Source organism: Rhinopithecus bieti, unplaced genomic scaffold (genome assembly GCF_001698545.2).
Source record: "Rhinopithecus bieti isolate Rb0 unplaced genomic scaffold, ASM169854v2 scaffold_13617, whole genome shotgun sequence".
Classification (NCBI taxonomy): domain Eukaryota; kingdom Metazoa; phylum Chordata; class Mammalia; order Primates; family Cercopithecidae; genus Rhinopithecus; species Rhinopithecus bieti.
The window spans coordinates 1,225,453-1,244,131 of record NW_016807714.1 but is presented as its reverse complement, the minus strand read 5'-3'; the positions used below and the strand labels follow the sequence as shown (position 1 = coordinate 1,244,131).

Sequence of the window (18,679 nt, the reverse complement as noted above, 5' to 3'; positions counted from 1 at the left end):
AACTCAACCTCCCAGGAGCTGGACCCCACAACGCCCCCTCCAGCTCTATGCAGCAGGGGAGGGGGTAACTGATGGCAGGTTGCAGGGGGAAGAGACAGTTTTAGCTGGTTGTGGTTAAAATATCTCACTTTTGCACATTTTATGAAATATATGACTCTGTAAATAGTTTGCTGGAGCCCAAGCTGGGAAGGGGCTGTGGGACTGAGGATCCTGGAACGGATTCCCGAGATTCCTGGTGAACCTGTTTCTCGAGCTCCAACTCCTTAGGGCAGCACAGGCGCATCCCAGCAGAAGTGCCCCGCCCTGGAAGGGGCTGACATCCAGCTGGCAGTGGGGCAGGGCCTTCAGCAGACTGTGCCACTATTCAGTTGGGCCGAGAAGGGTTTGAGAGACCAGTGAGTCCCAGGGACGTGAGCTCATTGCCACACGGTAGGCGCTAAGGTGGGTTGTTAGGAATTTTTTTTTTTTTTGAGATACAGTCTCACTCTGTCGCCTAGGCTAGAGTGCAGTGGCGCGATCTGGGATCACTGCAACCTCCGCCTCCTGTGTTCAAGCGATTCTTATGTCTCAACCTCCTGAGTAGCTGGGATTACAGGCGCATGCCACCCGTGCCTGGCTAATTTTTGTATTTTTAGTAGAGATGGGGTTTCACCATGTGGACCAGGCTGGCCTCAAACTCCGACCTAGTGATCTGCCTGCCTTGGCCTCCCAAAGTGGTAGGATTACAGGCGTGAGCCACCGTACTGGGCCAGTCGTTAGTATTTAGCATGGTCCAGTGGGAGGTAAGACATTCCGAAAGCTTGGGATAGAGGTGGAGGAGCTACAGGCAGGAAGGGCAAAGTTGCGTTCAGAGTAGGTGTCGGTTCTGGGAAGAACAAATCGCTGCTCCTCCAGGTGGGAGGGGCCTGAGGTCTTTGTTGTTGTTTTTTGAGACCGAGTCTCGTTCTGTTGCTCACGCTGGAGTGCCGTGGCGCGATCTTAACTCACTGCAACCTTCGCCTCCTGGGTTCAACCGATTCTCCTGCCTCAGCTTCCCAAGTAGCTGGGATTACAGGTGCCCGCCACCACGCCTGGCTAATTTTTGTATTTGTATTTTTAGTAGAGATGGGGTTTCACCATGTAGGCCAAGCTGGTCTCCTGACCTCAGGTGACCAGCCCGCCTCGGCCTCCCAAAGTGCTGAGATTACAGGCGTGACCCACCGCATCTGGCCCAAATTTATTTTATTTTTTAATTTTTTTGAGACAACATCTCACTCTGTCACCCAGGCTGGAGTGCAGTGGCACGATCTTGGCTCTCTGCAGCCTCGACCTCCTGGGCTTAAGAAATCCTCCCACCTCAGCCTCCCTGGTAGCTGGGATTACAGGTGCATGCCACCACCCCCGGATACTTTTTTTGTGTTTTTTTGCAGAGATGGGATCTCGTTATGTTGCCCAGGCTGGCCCTGAACTCCTAGGCTCAAATGATCCTCCTGCCTTGGCCTCCTAAAGTGCTGGGATCACAGGCATGAGCCACCGCACCCGACCAATATGTACAATATGTATGTATCAATAAAAAATATAAAGAGTCCCACTATCCTCTTTCTTTGTCTCATCATTTTTGTGGAAAATTGGACACTTTAGACTGGGTGAGGTGGCTCACGCCTGTAATCCCAACACTTTAGGAGGCTGAGGCGGGAGGTCAGGAGTTCGAGACCAGCCTGGTTAACATGGTGAAATCCTGTCTCTACTGAAAATACAAAAAATTAGCCACGTGTGGTGGCACGCACCTGTAATCCCAGGCACGTGCCTGTAATCCCAGCTACTTGGGAGGCTGAGGCGGAAGCAGCACTGGAACCCAGGAGGCGGAGGTTGCACAGTGAGCCGAGATCGCACCACTGCACTCCAGCCTGGGAGACAGAGCAAGACTCCTTCTCAAAAAAAAAAAAGAAAAGAAAAGAAAAGAAAAAAAACTGGATACTTTAGAGCGTATATCACATCAACTCTGGGTTACGATTGGCCAATGGCCCTTGTGATTTTGCTCCTGTTTTTTCATGTTGTTTAGTGGCTTGCCTGGGCCAATTCCATGTGTCTGTTTCCTCCACAGTGTGTAGCTTCTAATATTTCTGCTCAGCTCCCCACTCCTCCTTATTTTTAAGAACTTCTGGCTTCCTAGAAATCACGCCTGGGTCAGCCTAGTTTAGTGCTCACCACCAATTGGTCAAAGGTTGTGTTTAACCTCCCCAAGCCAACGAGGCTCCTGTAGGTCCCTCAATTTCTCTGAAAAAAATTTTTTTTTTCGAGACGGAATTTTGCTGCTGTTGCCCAGGCTGGAGTGCAATGGTGCGACCTTGGCTCGCTGCACCTTCTGCCTCCCAGGTTCAAGGGATTCTCCTGCCTCAGCCTCCCGAGTAGCTGAGATTGCAGGCACGCGCCACCATGCCTGGCTAATTTTGTGTGTTTTTTTTTTTTTTTTTTTTTTGAGACAGAGTCTCGCTCTATCACCCAGGCTGAAGTGCAGTGGCTGGATCTCAGCTCACTGCAAGCTCCGCCTCCTGGGTTTACGCCATTCTCCTGCCTCAGTCTCCCAAGTAGCTGGGACTACAGGTGTCTGCCACCACACCCAGCTAGTTTTTTGTATTTTTTTTTTTTTTAGTAGAGACGGGGTTTCACCATGTCAGCCAGGATGGTCTCGATCTCCTGACCTTGTGATCCGCCTGTCTCGGCCTCCCAATGTGCTGGGATTACAGGCTTGAGCCACCGTGCCCAGCCCATTTTTTGTAACTTTAATAGAGATGTGGTTTCACCATTTTGGTCAGGCTAATCTTGAACTCATGACCTCAGGTGATCCACCCGCCTCGGCCTCCCAAAGTGCTGAGATTACAGGCATGAGCCACACACCCAGCCCCAATTTTTTTTTTTTTTTTTTGAGATGGAGTCTCACTCTGTTGCCCAGGCTGGAGTACAGTAGTATGCTCTTGGCTCACTACAACCTCTACCTCCTGGGTTCAAGCGATTCTCCTGCCTCAGCCTCCCAAGTAGCTGGGATTACAGGCACCCGCCACCATACCTGGCTAAATTTTTCATTTTTAGTAGAGACAGGGTTTCTCCATGTTGACTAGGCTGGTCTTGAACTCCTGACCTCAAGTGATCCACCCACCTCAGCCTCCCAAAGTGCTAAGATTACAGGCGTGAGTCACTGCGCCCAACCTTCTCCCAATTTCTTTCTGTGTCCTGACCAAAAATCAGAGGGCCTTGACCATTTTGTGACTCATCAGCCACAGGTTTTTTCCAGCAGGTTTGAACCCACACTGGGACCTTGAACATTCCCAGGCACCAATAAAGGTATCTGGGTTTACAAGAAAGAAACTGGCCTGGCCCTGAGCCAAATGCTTTAAACCCACATGTCAACTCCGTACCCCGGCCCCCTTGCTGCGGGTACACCTGGGCAGAACACCCCTTTTCTCTCGCTGTCTGTTTCAAGGACTGCTGCAGCTCTCTGTCCCTGAGTTCCCCTCATTAATGTTCTGGACTAGTTACCCTGGTGTTTAGTGCTTCTTCCTTTGGAATCCCGGTGGGCTCCATCTTGTGACAGTTCGGGGCACTCCCTTCGGGGAACTCCCATGCTGCCACGTTTGGAGTGACTCCAGCCTGGGGTTCGGTGGGATGAAGCAGCTCCGTCCTTTGCTGATGGATGTGTATGTGGTTGGAAAGTTTTCCAGTCTGCTCTGCATTCAGCAAGTGTGATGGGCTAACGACCCCGAAGACACTCAGGCCCAAATCACTGAAGCCTATGAATGTACCTCATTTGGCACAAAAGACTTTGCAGATGTGATGAAGTGAAGGAGCCTGAGATGGGGAGGTGATCCTGGGTGACCCAGGTGGGCCCTGAATGTCATTTCAAGCATCCTATAGGAGGGAAATGGAGGGAGATTTGACTACAGGAGAAGAGAAGGCTGTGGGATCGCCTGGGTAGAGATCAGAGTGATGCGGGTGCAAGCCAAGGAGTGCCGGCTCACACCTGGAGCTGGAAGAGGCAAGGCACATGCTTTCCTCTGGAACCTCTAGAAGGAACCATTCTTGTAAAAGCCTTGATTTTCGCCCTATAAGACTCATCTTGGACTTTCGGTCTCCAGGACTGTAAGCTAGTAAGTTTCTGTTGTTTTAAATCTTCAAGTTTGTGGTGATTTGTGAGGGCAGCAATAGACAGCCAGCACGCCCAACCACTCAGCCTGGGTGCAGCCTGGCACCCAGGTGCAGAGGCTTCTGGACACCCAGGGGTGAATGCAGTATCTGCAGGGTCCTTTCTTTGTCGTCTCTGTCCCTGGTTTTCAGCTACACTCCAGGCAGGCCTGCCATTTCATTTGCTGCTATCAGTTTCACACAGCTGTCAGCTTTTTCCTAACTGCTTTCCACTGAGCTTCCCACAGCCTGCCATGCACCTTAGGCATGATTTTCCCACACTGTGCTTCCTAAGGAAGGCGGCCCCATGCAGCTACCAGCCCTGCCACCGCCTCTCACTGGGGCAGCATCTGTGGACCTGCTGTTGGGTGTGGTGGCCTCAGCTTCTCCCAGAGTGAGACCCCTGTGCTGCGGCAGGTGTTGGGGGACAGGAGGCCTCGTCTTCTCTGCGTGTCCCTCCCTGTGTGGTGCCTCTGCCTTGCAGCCAGGAGCCAGGAGGAAGGAACCCTTGTTCTCAGCTGCACCTCCTGGAGTAGAGCTTTTATGACAGAGAGCCAGGGACCAGCAGGGAGCAGGCTGAGCTCAAGCCCCACAGATTCCGCCTGTTCTGACCAAGGCTTAGTAGATCTTCTTGAATAAATGCTTCTTGCTTTGCTGTATGTCCCTTGGTCAGTTTCCAAGGCGAGAGGGCTGCACAGCCGGCTGGGCGTCCTGCCCTGTGTGGGGTCCCAGATGGAGGCCTGGAGCACACAGAGTGTCTCTTCCCCACCTCTTCCTGCACAGGCCAGTCAGATTCCAGAGCATGAGAACTGGACTTGCCTCTGTGTTCTTGCCAGGGCACTTGCCAGGGACTTGCCAGGGCAGCGTGTTGGTCTAAAGTGGCAGCATGGTGGTGGTGTCAACTGAAGAATGGCGAGGTTCATACATTTGGAAAGGAGAGCTTTATTTCTCATAAAGGGTTGCAGCCTGCAGGGCGGCCATTCTGACCAGCAGGGAAGTGTAGCCTCCAGTGAGAAGTCGAAAACAGGGCCCGGCGCGGTGGCTCAAGCCTGTAATCCCAGCACTTTGGGAGGCCGAGACGGGCGGATCACGAGGTCAGGAGATCGAGACCATCCTGGCAAACACGGTGAAACCCCGTCTCTACTAAAATACAAAAAACTAGCCGGGCGAGGTGGCGGGCGCCTGTAGTCCCAGCTACTCGGGAGGCTGAGGCAGGAGAATGGCGTAAACCCGGGAGGTGGAGCTTGCAGTGAGCTGAGATCCGGCCACTGCACTCCAGCCTGGGCCACAGAGCGAGACTCCGTCTCAAAAAAAAAAAAAAAGAAAACAAGAAAACAGACACTTCATGGGAGGGGCAAGGGGAACAGGAATTTATGCTGAAGGGAGTGGCCAAATATACATATTCAATGAGCTGTAAGAGGAGTCATGAATATTTATGAAAGGGGAGCACACAAACGCACAATTGAGCTTCACACCTCCCCATGGGACTCATGTTCAAAAAATGGTGGCATTATCATGATCTGAGGGTGGGGTTTTCAGGTTTGCAGTGTCAAATGGTGCAGCAGAGGACACCGAAACCCCTCCCTGTGCTTCCTTCATAGCCACAGAGCCACTCCGTGGCCAGTGGTCTCTATCAGGAAGGAATGCAGGCTGGCAGATTGTTTCAGCAGGTTGAACCTCCGCCGCCCAGGTTCAAGCGATTCTCCTGCCTCAGCCTCCCAAGTAGCTGGGATCACAAGCATCTGCCACCACGCCCGGCTAATTTATGTATTTAGTAGAGATGGGGTTTCACCACGTTAGTCAGGCTAGTCTCGAACTCCTGACCTCAGGTGATCCATCCACCTCAGCCTCCCAAAGTGCTGGGATTACGGTGTGCGCCACTGCACCCAGCCAACACATTTTCTATCTTTGTTCATCTGGAACTGTCTTTATTTCACCTTCATTTTCAAAAGTGGTTTTCCTAAATACAGGATTCTTGTTCGACAGTGTTTTTCTGACTTTGAGTATGCCATCCTATTGTCTTCTGGTCTCTGCTGCTTCTTCTGAGGAGTCAGGTGTTAATCTTATTTGGGGTTCTCTTATATGTGATGAATCATTTTTTTATCTTGTTACTTTCAAAACTTTATCTTTGTCTTTGCTTTCCAGTATTTTTACCATGATATGTCAGCTTCCGGAACCTGCCCACATTCCTTGCCATGAGATTCCTCCAGCAGTGGAGACTCTTCCCTGGGTGGACTCTCTTTCATGCTTTGAGTTTTTTCCACTGGAAAGAGGCCTGTCCTTTGAAACGATCACGTGATTCGGTTAGGCTCACCCAAGACCATCTCCTTTATCCCCCAGCAGTGTCAAGCAACATAACCTAATCGTGGGAGTAAAGTCCATCTTATTCACAGTCCTGGGGATGATGCAGGGCACGTACAGCAGGAAATCCTGAAAGCCTTCTGATAATTCTGCCTATCACGCTCTACCCTCTGGCTTTCAGAGTGTGTGAGTTGAAAGTTGGCACTCTGAGCCTCTCATTCTTTTTTTTTTTTTTTTTTTTTTTGAGACAGAATCTCACTCTTGTTGCTGAGGCTGTAGTGCAGTGATGCGATCTCGGCTCACCGCAGCCTCCGCTTCCCAGGTTCAAGCGATTCTTCTGCCTCAGCCTTCCGAGTAGCTGGGATTACAGGCGCGCACCACCACACCCAGCTGATTTTGTATTTTTAATAGAGATAGGGTTTCTCCTTGTTGGTCAGGCTGGTCTCAAACTCCCAACCACAGGTGATCCACCCGCCTCAGCTTTTCAAAGTGCTGGGATTACAGGCATGAGCCACCGCACCCAGCCAAGCCTTTCATTCTTTTGGGGTAGAATCTCTCCAACGATCAGAAATACTCTACTCGGGGCTGGGCTTGGTGGCTCACACTTGTAATCCCAGCACTTTGGGAGGCCGAGGTGGGTGGATCACCTGAGGTCATGAGTTTGAAAACAGGCTGGCCGAAAGGGTGAAACCTTGTCTCTACCAAAAATACAAAAATATTAGCCAGGTGTGGTGGTACACACCTGTAGTCCTAGCTACTCGGGAGGCTGAGGCAGGAGAATTGCTCGAACCCGGGAGTTGGAGGTTGCGGTGAGCCGAGATGGCGCCACTGCACTCCAGCCTGGGTGACAGAGTGAGACTCTGTCTCAAAAAAAAAAAAAAGAAAAACTCTACTTTGGCCAGGTGTGGTGACTCATACCTGTAATTCCAGCGCTTTGGGAGAACAAGGCAGGAGGATAACTTGAGGCCAGGAGTTTAAGGCCAGTCTGGGCAACATAGTGAGACCCTGGGCTGGGCGTGGTGGCTCACGCCTGTAATCTCAGCACTTTGGGAGGCCGAGGTGGAGGGATCACGAGGTCAGGAGATTGAGACCATCCTGGCTAACACGGTGAAACCCCATCTCTACTAAAAAATACAAAAAACTAGCCGGGCGAGGTGGCGGGCGCCTGTAGTCCCAGCTACTCGGGAGGCTGAGGCAGGAGAATGGCGTGAACCCGGGAGGCGGAGCTTGCGTGAGCCTAGATGGCGCCACTGCACTCCAGTCTAGGGGACAGAGCAAGAGTCCGTGTCAAAACAAACAAACAAACAAAAAAACATAGTGAGACCCTGTTTCTACCAAACAAACAAACAAAAAAACCTAGCCAGGCATGGTGGTGCATGCGTCTGTGGTTCCAGCTACTTAGGAGGCTGAGGTGGGAGGATGACTTGACCCTGGGAGGTCAAGGCTTCAATGAGCTATGGTTGCACCACTGCACTCCAGCCTGAGTGACAGAGTGAGACCCTATCTCAAAAAAAAAAAAAAGTAAACAAAATAGAAAAGAAAATACTCTACTCCATTTTTTCCCTAATTATAGGAATTATTTTATTTTATTTTATTTCAGACAGAGTCTCATTCTGTTGCACAGGCTGGAGTGCAGTGGCGTGATCTCAGCTTACTGCAACCTCTGCCTCCCGGGTTCAAGCGATTCTCCTGCCTCAGCCTCCCAAGTAGCTGGGATTACAGGTGCCTGCCATCACACCTGGCTAATTTTTGTGTTTTTTTAGTAGAGACGGGGTTTCACCATGTTGGCCAGGTTGGTCTCGAACTCCTGACCTCAGGTGATCTGCCCGCCTCAGCTTCCCTAAGTGCTGGGATTACAGGGTGAGCCAACACGCCTGGCCAATAATTACTTAAATTGTCAGTTGGGATTCAGTACAGTTGCCCCCAGTCTCCTGGAGCAGTAGTCTCAGGGATGCTGCCCCCACTCACAAAGGTGAGGGGCCCTGCGATGGCTTCACTCAAGTAGCCAGGGAAGGGAGCATGAGAATCCCAGGAGAGTCTACAAATCAGCAAGTGGAAACTAGACCCATCAAACAAGCAAAAAAGAAAAATGATGTAAACTACGTAATAATCATAACGTAAGAAAAAGCCAGAAAACCAAAGTAACTGTGCAGAAGTGTCCCTTTAAAGACAGATTGGATAGAAGAAGAAAGTCCTTCATATGATCTAAAATGCAAGCCTACTGTCACTATTGAGGGTGGCTCCCCTGTTCCTGGGGAGATCTGTCTTTAGGTCCTGGTCCTCAGCCTCTGGTGGGCTACCTGCCCCATCCCCTTCCTTGAGGTTATGGCCCAGATGTGGTGCCTCCTCCAGGGCATCTGCCTGCTTGCCGTGACCTCCATGTGACAATACCAGGGCCCTTTCCCCCCAGAAACAGGCCCAGCCTCCCTTGTGGCCGCTCCAGCACTGCCTGGTGCATCCCTTTGCCTTCACCCCCTCCCATGCTCTCCTAGTGTGCTCTTGGCTGGCTCTGCCCCCATAGCCCTGACCTGCCCTGGTTGCTGCTGTCCAGCTCCTGCTGTTGCTGGGCCCCATCCTGCAGGGCAGCCACACACCCACCTTTCTTGATCCCTTCAGATGCTGTGCCAACCGTGACTGCCCAGATACCACACCCAGTTGCCTTGACCCATGTCCTGGCATGGCCAGGCCTGGAGGCTGTGACTGGTGGCCAGTGGGCAGTCAGATGGGTGGGTGCAGAGGCTTGAATCCCATATCCCTTCCCCCACAACACACTTGGGCTTGGCTGGGCCAAAGAAGCTTCCATCTTCTAGGAGGAGGATTCCTGGAGGGAGCCAGAGACTTGGGACAGTTCTGGGCACCCACTGGTCATTTGGCCCATAGGGGACCGGAGGTCAGAGGTCAGGCCAACCCTGCCACGGGGGGTGATCGGAACTGCTGGGTCCTGACCCTGAAGGCCTGGAATGTGGCTGAAGCCTGGGGGCAGGGGCAGCCGCTGACCTCACAATGGCAGGGTCTATTGTCCTTGGCTGGCCCGCTGCCCCCGCCAGCTGCCGCCCCTGGCTGCCAGGCATGTCCCTCCTCAGCAGCTATGAGGGCCTGCGGCAGGAGATCCAGCGGCTGGCACAGGAGAACGAAGAACTGCGGCGGCTGGTGCAGCTCATCCAGGAGAACCAGGAGCTGAAGCTGGTGCTCAGGAACCGCAGCAGCAGCCTGGGCTTCTGCAGCTCCAGGTTCCTGGCTGAGGTGGCTGCCAGTCCCCGGCCGCTCAGGTGGAGAACAATCAAATTCAAGAATGCTGAGAGAGGTGAGCTGTACCGGGGCCCCAAGACTCTGTGGAGTTGGGCAAACCTGCTGGGTGCTGCGGGGCATCTGGAGCAAAGCCAAGGCCCTGGGGCTCTTTCAGGACGTGCAGCAGGGAGAAGGTGCCAGGCCTGGGAAAGTGACCTCTGAGCAGAGCCTGAGCGGGCAAGGGAGCTGCAAGGCTAGGGCGTGGCTTTCCAGGCCCGGGGAACAGCCTGTGCCAGGCCCTGAGGTGGGTGCAAGTTGGCTGTGCCTGAAGCTGTCAGAGCCGCTGCAGTGGCAGACTCTGTTCTCCCAGCCCTCTGTTCTTTGGTGGTGGGGGCAGCCACAGCCCTGGGGGAAAATGATGGAAGTCTGGCCCTGGGTGGAGGTGTGAGAAGTAGCGGCTCTGTGTTCTGAAGGTGGACATAACAGGACTTCTGGCAGATTGGGTGTGTGGATGAGAATGAGGCTGGGGAAGTTTGCTGGGTGCAGGAGCTGCTGCTGGAGTGGGCCACTGGTAGGTGGCCTGGGGCCTGGTTTTGGGAAGTGTCTGGCCATGCAGTCAGAGGTGCCACTAGAGAGTAGGGGCCAGGCCATCCTGCAGGCCTGGAGCTGCCTCTGGTCGCTGTGGAGGGGCTGCGTGGCATTGCCAAGGGGAAGCTGGGACCCACCAACATCGAGGGACAGAGATAAAGGCCCAGTGGGCCAGGAGGCAGGTGGAGGTGGGGGTGGGGGGAGGCAGGTGGGGCAGCCAGGGGAGGCCTGAGCCTGGGGTGGGTGGGAGTTGGCCTTCGTTGGTCTGCCCCTGAGATGTGCAGTGGAGTGGGGTCAGGAGAGCCCCGGATGCAGGCAGAGGTGGGAGGTGGACACCTGGAGGTGCACAGCAGTGGGGTGCCCCTGGGGAGCGTGGGGACAGGCCGTTAGAGGGTGCGGCTGTGAGTGGATAGCACAGGCCCCTAGAGTGAACAGAGGGGTGAGGGGGTGGCTGGGGATGGTGGTGGGCAGTGAGAGAGTCTGGGGTCTGCAGCACAGGCCTGGCGGGCAGCCTGAGTGCGTACAGGGTGGCAGATGGTGGGGGCATGGGAATCTCTCCTGATAGATCCTGGGCTGAGAGGCTGTGCTGGGGACAGGTGGAAACCAGCAGGCAGGGCACTCCCATAGGAGTATGGGCTGGCCGGGGCAAGGCTGTATGGCTGGTGGGGAGGGTCCTGGGCTGAAGTGGGGTTGCTGACCAGAGCTGCTTCCCAGGGACTGCTCAGAGCAGGCGGGTGGGGCTCCTGCACGTGGGTGTGGCATGATCATCTGGGGCCTCAGCTGGGCCTCAAGATGGGGAAGGCACTAGGAGATCTGTGGGCATGGGTCTGGGGGCGACATCACAGCGGGCACCCGCCACTCGGAGGGCAGTCATCTGGACATGAGCAGCAGCCCATCCACAGGGAGGGGGTCCTGAGTGCCTGATCCTGGGCCCCATCCCTGTCTTTGGGGAGCTGGAGTCCACTGCCCTTGGCACAAATGTTACAGGAAAGGGGTCCCAATCCAGACCCCAAAGAGGGTTCTTGGATTTCTTGAAAGAAAGAATTCAGGGCGAGTGCCTAAAGTGAAAGCACGTTTATTAAGAAAGTAGAGGAATAAAGCATGGCTACTCCACAGACAGCAGCCCCGAGGGCTGCCGGTCGCCCTTTTTCTTTGAGACGGAGTCTCACTCTGTTGCCAGGCTGGAGTACGGTGGAGCACTGCAAGCTCCACCTCCCAGGTTCAAGCGATTCTCCTGCCTCAGGCTCTTGAGTAGCTGGGATTACAGGCGTGTGCTACCACACCCAGCTAATTTTTGTATTTTTAGTAGAGACTGGTTTCACTATGTTAGCCAGGATGGTCTCCATCTCTTGACCTCATGATCCACCCCCTCAACCTCCCAAAGTGCTGGGATTACAGGTGTGAGCCACCGCCCTGGGCCAGTTGCCCATTTTTATGGTTATTTCTTGATGATATGCTAAACGAGGGATGGATTATTAGTGCCTCCCCTTTCTAGACCATCTAGGGTAACTTCCTGCTGTTGCTGTGGCCCTTGTAAACTGTCATGGCGCTGGGGGGAGTGTAGGACGATGGTTTTGATGGGTTTGGCCAGCTTCTTTACTGCAACCTGTTTTATCAGATACAGGTTTTTTGTTGTTGTTGTTGGTTTTTGTTTTTGAGACGGAGTCTCGCCCCTCGCTCTGTTGCCCAGGCTGGAGTGCAGTTGAACGATCTGCGCTCACTGCAGCCTCTGCCTCCCAGGTTCCAGCGATTCTCTTGCCTCAGCCTCCCAGTAGCTGAGATTACAGGCACATGCCACATGCCCGACTAATTTTTGTATTTTTAGTAGAGACGGGGTTTCAACCATGTTGGCCAGGCTGGGAGATACAGCTTTTTATGACCTGTATCTTGTGCTGACCTCCTATCTCATCCTGTGACTTAGAATGCATTAATCGTCTGGGAATGCAGCCCAGTAGGTTTTGGCCTCATTTTATCCAGCTCCTATTCAAGATGGAGTTGCTCTTGTTCACACGCCTCTGACACAAGGAGAGCTGGAGGGGAGGGAGACTCGGTGAAGAGGGCCAGAGATACCGCACAGGAGAGGCCCGCGGGGCTGGTAGAGAAAGCCGCAGGGCCTCCTTCCCTTTCCCGTCTGTCCTTCAATGCCCCCTCACACGGGGAAGGACGTCCGCCAGTGGGAAGCCCTGCTGTGGCCCGGGCTGCCAGCTCCCCTTGCCCGTGACACCTGGAGGTGGGATCCTGGGGCGCCTACGCTCGGCAAGCCCAGGCCTGGCGCTGGAGCCCCGAGGGCCGCAGAGCCAAGGTGCCCTTGAGCCGGCGCGGGCAGCCTGGGGAGGCGCAGGGCGAGGACAGAGGCGCGGGGGGCGGACCGGGCCTGACGCAACCGCGAGTGCCGGGACCAGTGGCGCGGGGGGCGGGCCCCGCAGGCTCCTCCCCGAGGCGAGGCTGGTGCGGGCAGGGCCGCTGGGAGCGCAGCCAGAGCCGACCGCGAGCGACCGAGCCGGAGCCGAGCGCCCAGGTGGGACCTGCGCAGGGCGGCCCCCCCTCCTCAGCCCCTTCCCCGCTGCCTCCCGGGCCGCTACTCTCGCGTCCCCGCCTCGGGCCGCCCTGTCGGTGCTCAGGCTCCGTCCAGTCCCCGGGCCCACCTGGCTTGGGCCGAAGGTCGAGCAAAGAGGGAAGTGGGGTCCCCCGGCCAGCTCGCCCCAAACCTCCTTCCCGCACTCCCGTGCCTCTTTCGTGCTGAGGGACCCCCCTCCGAGGGCTCCAGGGTCCAGCGTCGCCCCCACCTCCCGTGCCTGCTCCACTGCCTGGGTTTCAGCCCAATCCAGGGCCCAGAGAAGCGCGATGCGGGGCATGGGGGCATCAGGCCCTTGACCGCCAGCCAGGGTCTCGCTGGGGCCCAGGCTGCCCTCGGAGCTGGGCCTGCTGCTCTGGCTCTGCCCAGAGTCGTGCCCGTGGGTCTCTCCCTCAGGAACCCCCTGCACGCGCAGGGCAGGGCTGGGGAACCTCTAGTCCCACTCGCAGGTGAGCCCGGACTGACCCCGCCTCTGTCTAGTTTTTCCAGGGCTACCAGCTGAAGAGCTCCTGTGGGATCCCAGCCCCACCACCATGGGCAGCCCCGAGGGCCGCTTCCACTTTGCCATCGACCGTGGGGGTACCTTCACAGACGTCTTTGCCCAGTGCCCAGGGGGGCACGTGCGGGTCTTAAAACTGCTTTCAGAAGACCCTGCCAACTACGCAGATGCGCCAACCGAAGGGATCCGCCGCATCCTGGAGCAGGTGGGCCAGGGCAGAGCGGGTGGACAGGGACCCCACGGCCAGAAACACCACACTGACCACGTGGTCCCCAGGAGGCCGGTATGCTCCTGCCCCGGGACCGGCCGCTGGACTCCAGTCATATCGCCAGCATCCGCATGGGCACCACAGTGGCCACCAACGCACTGCTGGAGCGGAAGGGGGAGCGGGTGGCGCTGCTGGTGACGCGTGGCTTCCGAGACCTGCTGCACATTGGCACCCAAGCCCGCGGGGACCTCTTTGACCTGGTGAGCTCCTTGCTGGCTGGGGACCAGGTTGTGTGGCATACACCCCTCAGGGATGCCTTGACCCTGTGGGGAGAGCAGTTGTTGGATTAGTGATGGCTCACGGGCACCAGCTGACAAAGAAAGAGGAAGCTCCAGGAATTCTCAGTGGGACCCCAAGTTCCCCTAGCCCTTGGAGTGGGCACAGGATGCCCTGTTCCTGCCTGCCGCCATGCCCGCCCTGGACGCTGGCATGGGGCCACCCAAGCTAGCCCTGTTCAGGCAGGGGAGGGGTGGAACCTCTGCACCTACTGCTGCATTTCCGGAAGAAGCTGCCTCCATGGGGGTGGAACAGTTGGCTGCACTCAGCTGCCTAGGGGCGGAGAGCTGCCCCCTGGGTGAGCCGTGCTGGGGCTGCCAGGTATGACTCTCCTGAGCCTGCCAACCTGCCTGTTGGGACATAACCACTCACCTGTACCACACACCCACACAGGACCCTGGCATGCACCCTTGGGCCTGGGCCTTTTCTGAGCCTCTGCCTGCCCCCAGGCTGTGCCCATGCCCGAGGTGCTGTATGAAGAGGTGCTGGAGGTGGATGAACGCGTGGTGCTGCACCGTGGAGAGGCAGGCACCGGGACGCCTGTCAAGGGTGTGTGTGCTGTTGCTGGTGTGGGATCTGGGGCCGGAGGGTCCTGCTGGCCTGTGACGGGGCCTCCTGGCTTTTCTGGCAGGCCGCACGGGAGACCTGCTGGAAGTGCAGCAGCCTGTGGACCTGGGGACCCTGCGTGGAAAGCTGGAGGGGCTGCTGTCTCGAGGCACCCGCAGCCTGGCCGTGGTGCTCATGCATTCGTACACGTGAGTGAGGTGGGTTGTGGGCCGCGGGAGCAGGTGCTGGGCCTGGTGGGAGACGAGGTGCCACTGGGTTTTTGTCATAGGTGGGCCCAGCACGAGCAGCAGGTGGGTGCGCTGGCCCGGGAGCTGGGCTTCACGACGTGTCCACGTCTTCGGAGGCCATGCCATTGGTGCGCGATTCGTCCTCCGGGGGCACACAGCCTGTGCCGACGCTACTCCACGCCCGCCATCCACGCTAACCCGTGCAGGGCTTCCGCCGTGGCCTTCCAGGGCCAACTCAAGGGTGAGGCCATGAGGCCCCCTCCACCACCCTACTCCTGGGCCTGGCCTCGGCCTGCCCACCCTCATGGCCCACCTGCTGCCCGCTCACAGCCCCTCGGGGCGCACCTGCTGCCCGCTCACAGCCCCTTGTGGCCCACCTGCTGCCCGCTCACAGCCCCTCGTGGCGCACCTGCTGCCCGCTCACCTGGTGGCCCACCTGCTGCCCGCTCACAGCCCCTTGTGGCGCACCTGCTGCCCGCTCACAGGACGTGCAGGTGTTGTTCATGCGCTCTGATGGTGGCCTGGCGCCCATGGATGCCTTCAGCGGCTCCCGTGCTGTGCTCTCGGGCCCGGCTGGCGGCGTGGTGGGCTATTCAGCTACCACATACCAGCAGGAGGGTGGCCAGCCTGTCATCGGCTTTGACATGGGAGGTATGAGGGCTGAGGGCTGGGGTCTCGGGGAGGCCCTGCTGCTGGGCCCCTGGGTCTTTAAGAGACCCACCAGCATCCCACCCCTGCCAGGCACGTCCACGGATGTGAGCCGCTACGCTGGGGAATTCGAGCATGTCTTCGAGGCCACCACAGCTGGTGTCACCCTTCAGGCCCCACAGCTGGACATCAACACCGTGGCGGCGGGAGGGGGTTCCCGCCTCTTCTTCAGGTCAGCTCTCCTGCTTCCCAGGCCAGGACTCCAGTCCTGTCTGCCTCCTCACGTCCAACCCCAGCCCTTCCTTCCCCTAGGTCTGGCCTCTTTGTGGTTGGGCCCGAGTCAGCAGGAGCCCACCCAGGACCCGCCTGCTACCGCAAAGGTAAGAGTCAGGATCTGCCTGGCTTGGCTTTGCCCTCCGCTTGCTGCCCCAGGCCCAGCCCCTCCCATCAGCCCTATCCCTGCTGCCTGCTCCTGCTCCACTGCCTCCAGCCCCCAAGCCCCACATCCTGTCCACCTCCCAGGGGGCCCTTTGACAGTGACGGATGCTAATCTGGTCCTGGGTCGCCTGCTGCCTGCCTCCTTCCCTTGCATTTTTGGGCCGGGAGAGGACCAACCACTTTCCCCCGAGGCCTCCCGCAAAGCCCTGGAGGCTGTGGCCACTGAGGTCAACAGCTTCCTGACCAACGGGCCTTGCCCGGCCTCCCCGCTGAGCCTGGAGGAGGTAGCCATGGGGTTTGTGCGCGTGGCCAATGAGGCCATGTGCCGGCCCATCCGTGCACTCACGCAGGTACGTCCACCTCTGCTCTCCCACCTGTCCTGCCCCCAGCCCTGCTCCCTGCCCCACGCCTCCCGCTCAGTCGGGGAGCTGGATGGGGTAGGGTAGGAGAGCCCACTGACCCCTTCTGTCTCCCTAGGCAAGAGGCCATGACCCCTCAGCCCATGTGCTGGCCTGCTTTGGGGGAGCTGGTGGGCAGCATGCATGTGCCATTGCCCGGGCCCTGGGCATGGACACCGTGCACATCCACAGGTGGGCCTAGGTGTGGGTGCACGGAGGTGCGTGTGATCTGCACTGGCTTGGGAGGTGACTCCCTATTGCCATGCTGCCCATCCCTGCAGGCACAGTGGGCTGCTGTCGGCCCTGGGGCTGGCCCTGGCTGACGTGGTGCACGAGGCACAGGAGCCCTGCTCCCTGCTCTACGCGCCTGAGACCTTCATGCAGCTGGACCAGAGGCTGAGCCGCCTGGAGGAGCAGTGTGTGGACGCCCTGCAGGCCCAGGGCTTCCCCAGGTGGTTTCCCAGGGTACCCTGGACAGAGGGCTTACGTTGTCCCCCTTGGTGGGTTTTCTGCCTGATGACTTCCCAGGTGGTCCCGGGGTGCACAAGAAGCAGAACAGGTGTCCTTGCCGGGCGCTGGGTGGGGTGGGGGGCAGGGCAGGGGGTTTGGTGTGAGTGTCCCCAACCACCTGCTGCAGGTCCCAGATCAGCACTGAGAGCTTCCTGCACCTGCGCTACCAGGGCACGGACTGTGCTCTGATGGTGTCTGCGCACCAGCACCCAGCCACAGCCTGCTCGCCCCGTGCGGGGGACTTCGGGGCAGCCTTTGTGGGGCGGTACGTGAGTTTGCCGACTCCGGATCCCTGGCAAAGGGCCTTCCTCTCTGGCCACCTCACGCTGACCACTCCTTGGGCCCCATGGGGAGTGCAGGTACATGAGGGAGTTTGGCTTTGTCATCCCTGAGCGGCCAGTGGTCGTGGACGATGTGCGAGTGAGGGGCACTGGCCGCAGTGGTCTTCGCCTCGAGGATGCCCCCAAAGCCCCGACCGGGCCTCCCCGGGTGGACAAGGTTGGTGGTCCTGCCCGTACCAGCCTGACAGCACCCATGGGGCACTGGGATGGGGACCAAGCCCTGTGAGAGGCATCGGGGAGGGTGCTGGGCCTGGGTGCTGCACTCACCCACACCCTCTGCAGATGACCCAGTGCTACTTTGAGGGGGGCTACCAGGAGACCCCTGTGTACCTGCTGGGAGAGCTGGGCTATGGGCACAAGCTCCATGGGCCCTGCCTCATCATCGACAGTAACAGGTGGGCTGAGGTCCATCCAGGGTGGAGGATATGGAGGGGTCAACCGTGGGGCCCCTGGTGCAGGGTTCTCTGGCCCAAGGCTGCAGGGGCCTGCAGGACTCTGTATCCTACCATCATTGGGGTGTCCCCTGGCCTGGGGCTGTGGCATCTCTGGTTGGAGGGGTGTCGCCTGGCTCCATGCAGCCCCTCTGTGCCCTCTGCTCCCCAGCACCATCCTGGTGGAGCCAGGTTGCCAGGCAGAGGTGACCGAGACAGGGGACATCCGCATCTCTGTGGGGGCCGAAGTCCCTGGCACAGTGGGCACCCAACTGGACCCTATCCAGCTGTCCATCTTCTCACACCGCTTCATGAGCATTGCTGGTAAGTGCTGCCAGGTTCCCTGCTCCCTGGCTCCCTGTGGGATAAGGCGCTGGCTGTGTCATGGGGTGGCTGGCAGGGCTGTGCCCAAAGGGAGAGGCAGAAGCAGGACCCCCTGGTGACGGGGCGGCCAGTGTGGCTGCAGCACTGGCATGGTGCAGCTGGCCATGAGAACAAGCCTTGGGCAAGGAGGACACTTTCCCCCTGTTACCTGTAACCATGTGATCCGGGGAGTGAACTCCTAGCTAAGGATGGAATACTGAGGGCAGCACAGGGAACCCCTCTGTGCAGGGTCAGGCCAGCGGCTTGCTGGGAGCCCAGGGGTCAAGAGCTTAGGAACCAGGTTCTTGCTGTGCCAGGCAGGGTGGGAGGGTCGAGGAGTGGCACTGGGTTCTTGCTGGGGGCTCCAGGCGGGACTGGGGAGGAAGGTGGTGTCCTTTGCATAGGCTAAGACACGTGGCCAAGTGGGCACACGGTCACCTTGGTCTTCCCCAGGAAAAAGCTGCTGGGTTCTGGGTTTGAGCCCTGGTGGGTCCTGTTCCTCCCTTTCCTGGGGCCATGCTGCAGGTGGATGGGGCCAGCAGGCATCTGGTCACTTTGTGCTCCCAGAGCAGATGGGCCGCATCCTGCAGCGCACAGCCATCTCCACCAACATCAAGGAGCGCCTCGACTTCTCCTGTGCTCTCTTTGGGCCCGATGGGGGGCTGGTGTCCAATGCCCCCCACATCCCTGTGCACCTGGGTGCCATGCAAGAGACGGTGCAGTTCCAGGTGCGGTGGACCCTCCCCCGCCCTCCTACCCCTCCCTCACCTCGCCCTCCCACACCTCCCTTGCCTCGCCCTTCTATCCCCCTCCCTCGCCTCGCCCTTCTATCCCCTCCCTCACCCTCCACCCCACCCCCTCAC

The 18,679-nt window shown here is 57.9% G+C and overlaps 1 protein-coding gene across 1 annotated transcript in view; it reads left to right on the top strand.

The window, feature by feature from the left end:
- The first annotated feature begins 9,439 nt into the window (after positions 1-9,439).
- The window catches only part of OPLAH (5-oxoprolinase, ATP-hydrolysing), a 12,967-nt gene continuing 3,727 nt past the window's right edge, over positions 9,440-18,679 (top strand). Inside the window, 19 exon segments of the mRNA XM_017883374.1 lie at positions 9,440-9,763; positions 13,331-13,554; positions 13,626-13,817; positions 14,343-14,442; positions 14,525-14,648; positions 14,729-14,781; positions 14,784-14,818; positions 14,821-14,887; positions 15,141-15,338; positions 15,429-15,567; positions 15,648-15,715; positions 15,858-16,123; positions 16,251-16,363; positions 16,453-16,623; positions 16,809-16,946; positions 17,041-17,179; positions 17,305-17,417; positions 17,626-17,777; positions 18,384-18,544. Coding sequence (XP_017738863.1) covers positions 9,463-9,763; positions 13,331-13,554; positions 13,626-13,817; positions 14,343-14,442; positions 14,525-14,648; positions 14,729-14,781; positions 14,784-14,818; positions 14,821-14,887; positions 15,141-15,338; positions 15,429-15,567; positions 15,648-15,715; positions 15,858-16,123; positions 16,251-16,363; positions 16,453-16,623; positions 16,809-16,946; positions 17,041-17,179; positions 17,305-17,417; positions 17,626-17,777; positions 18,384-18,544 — 2,754 coding nt within the window. The 5' untranslated portion in view covers positions 9,440-9,462.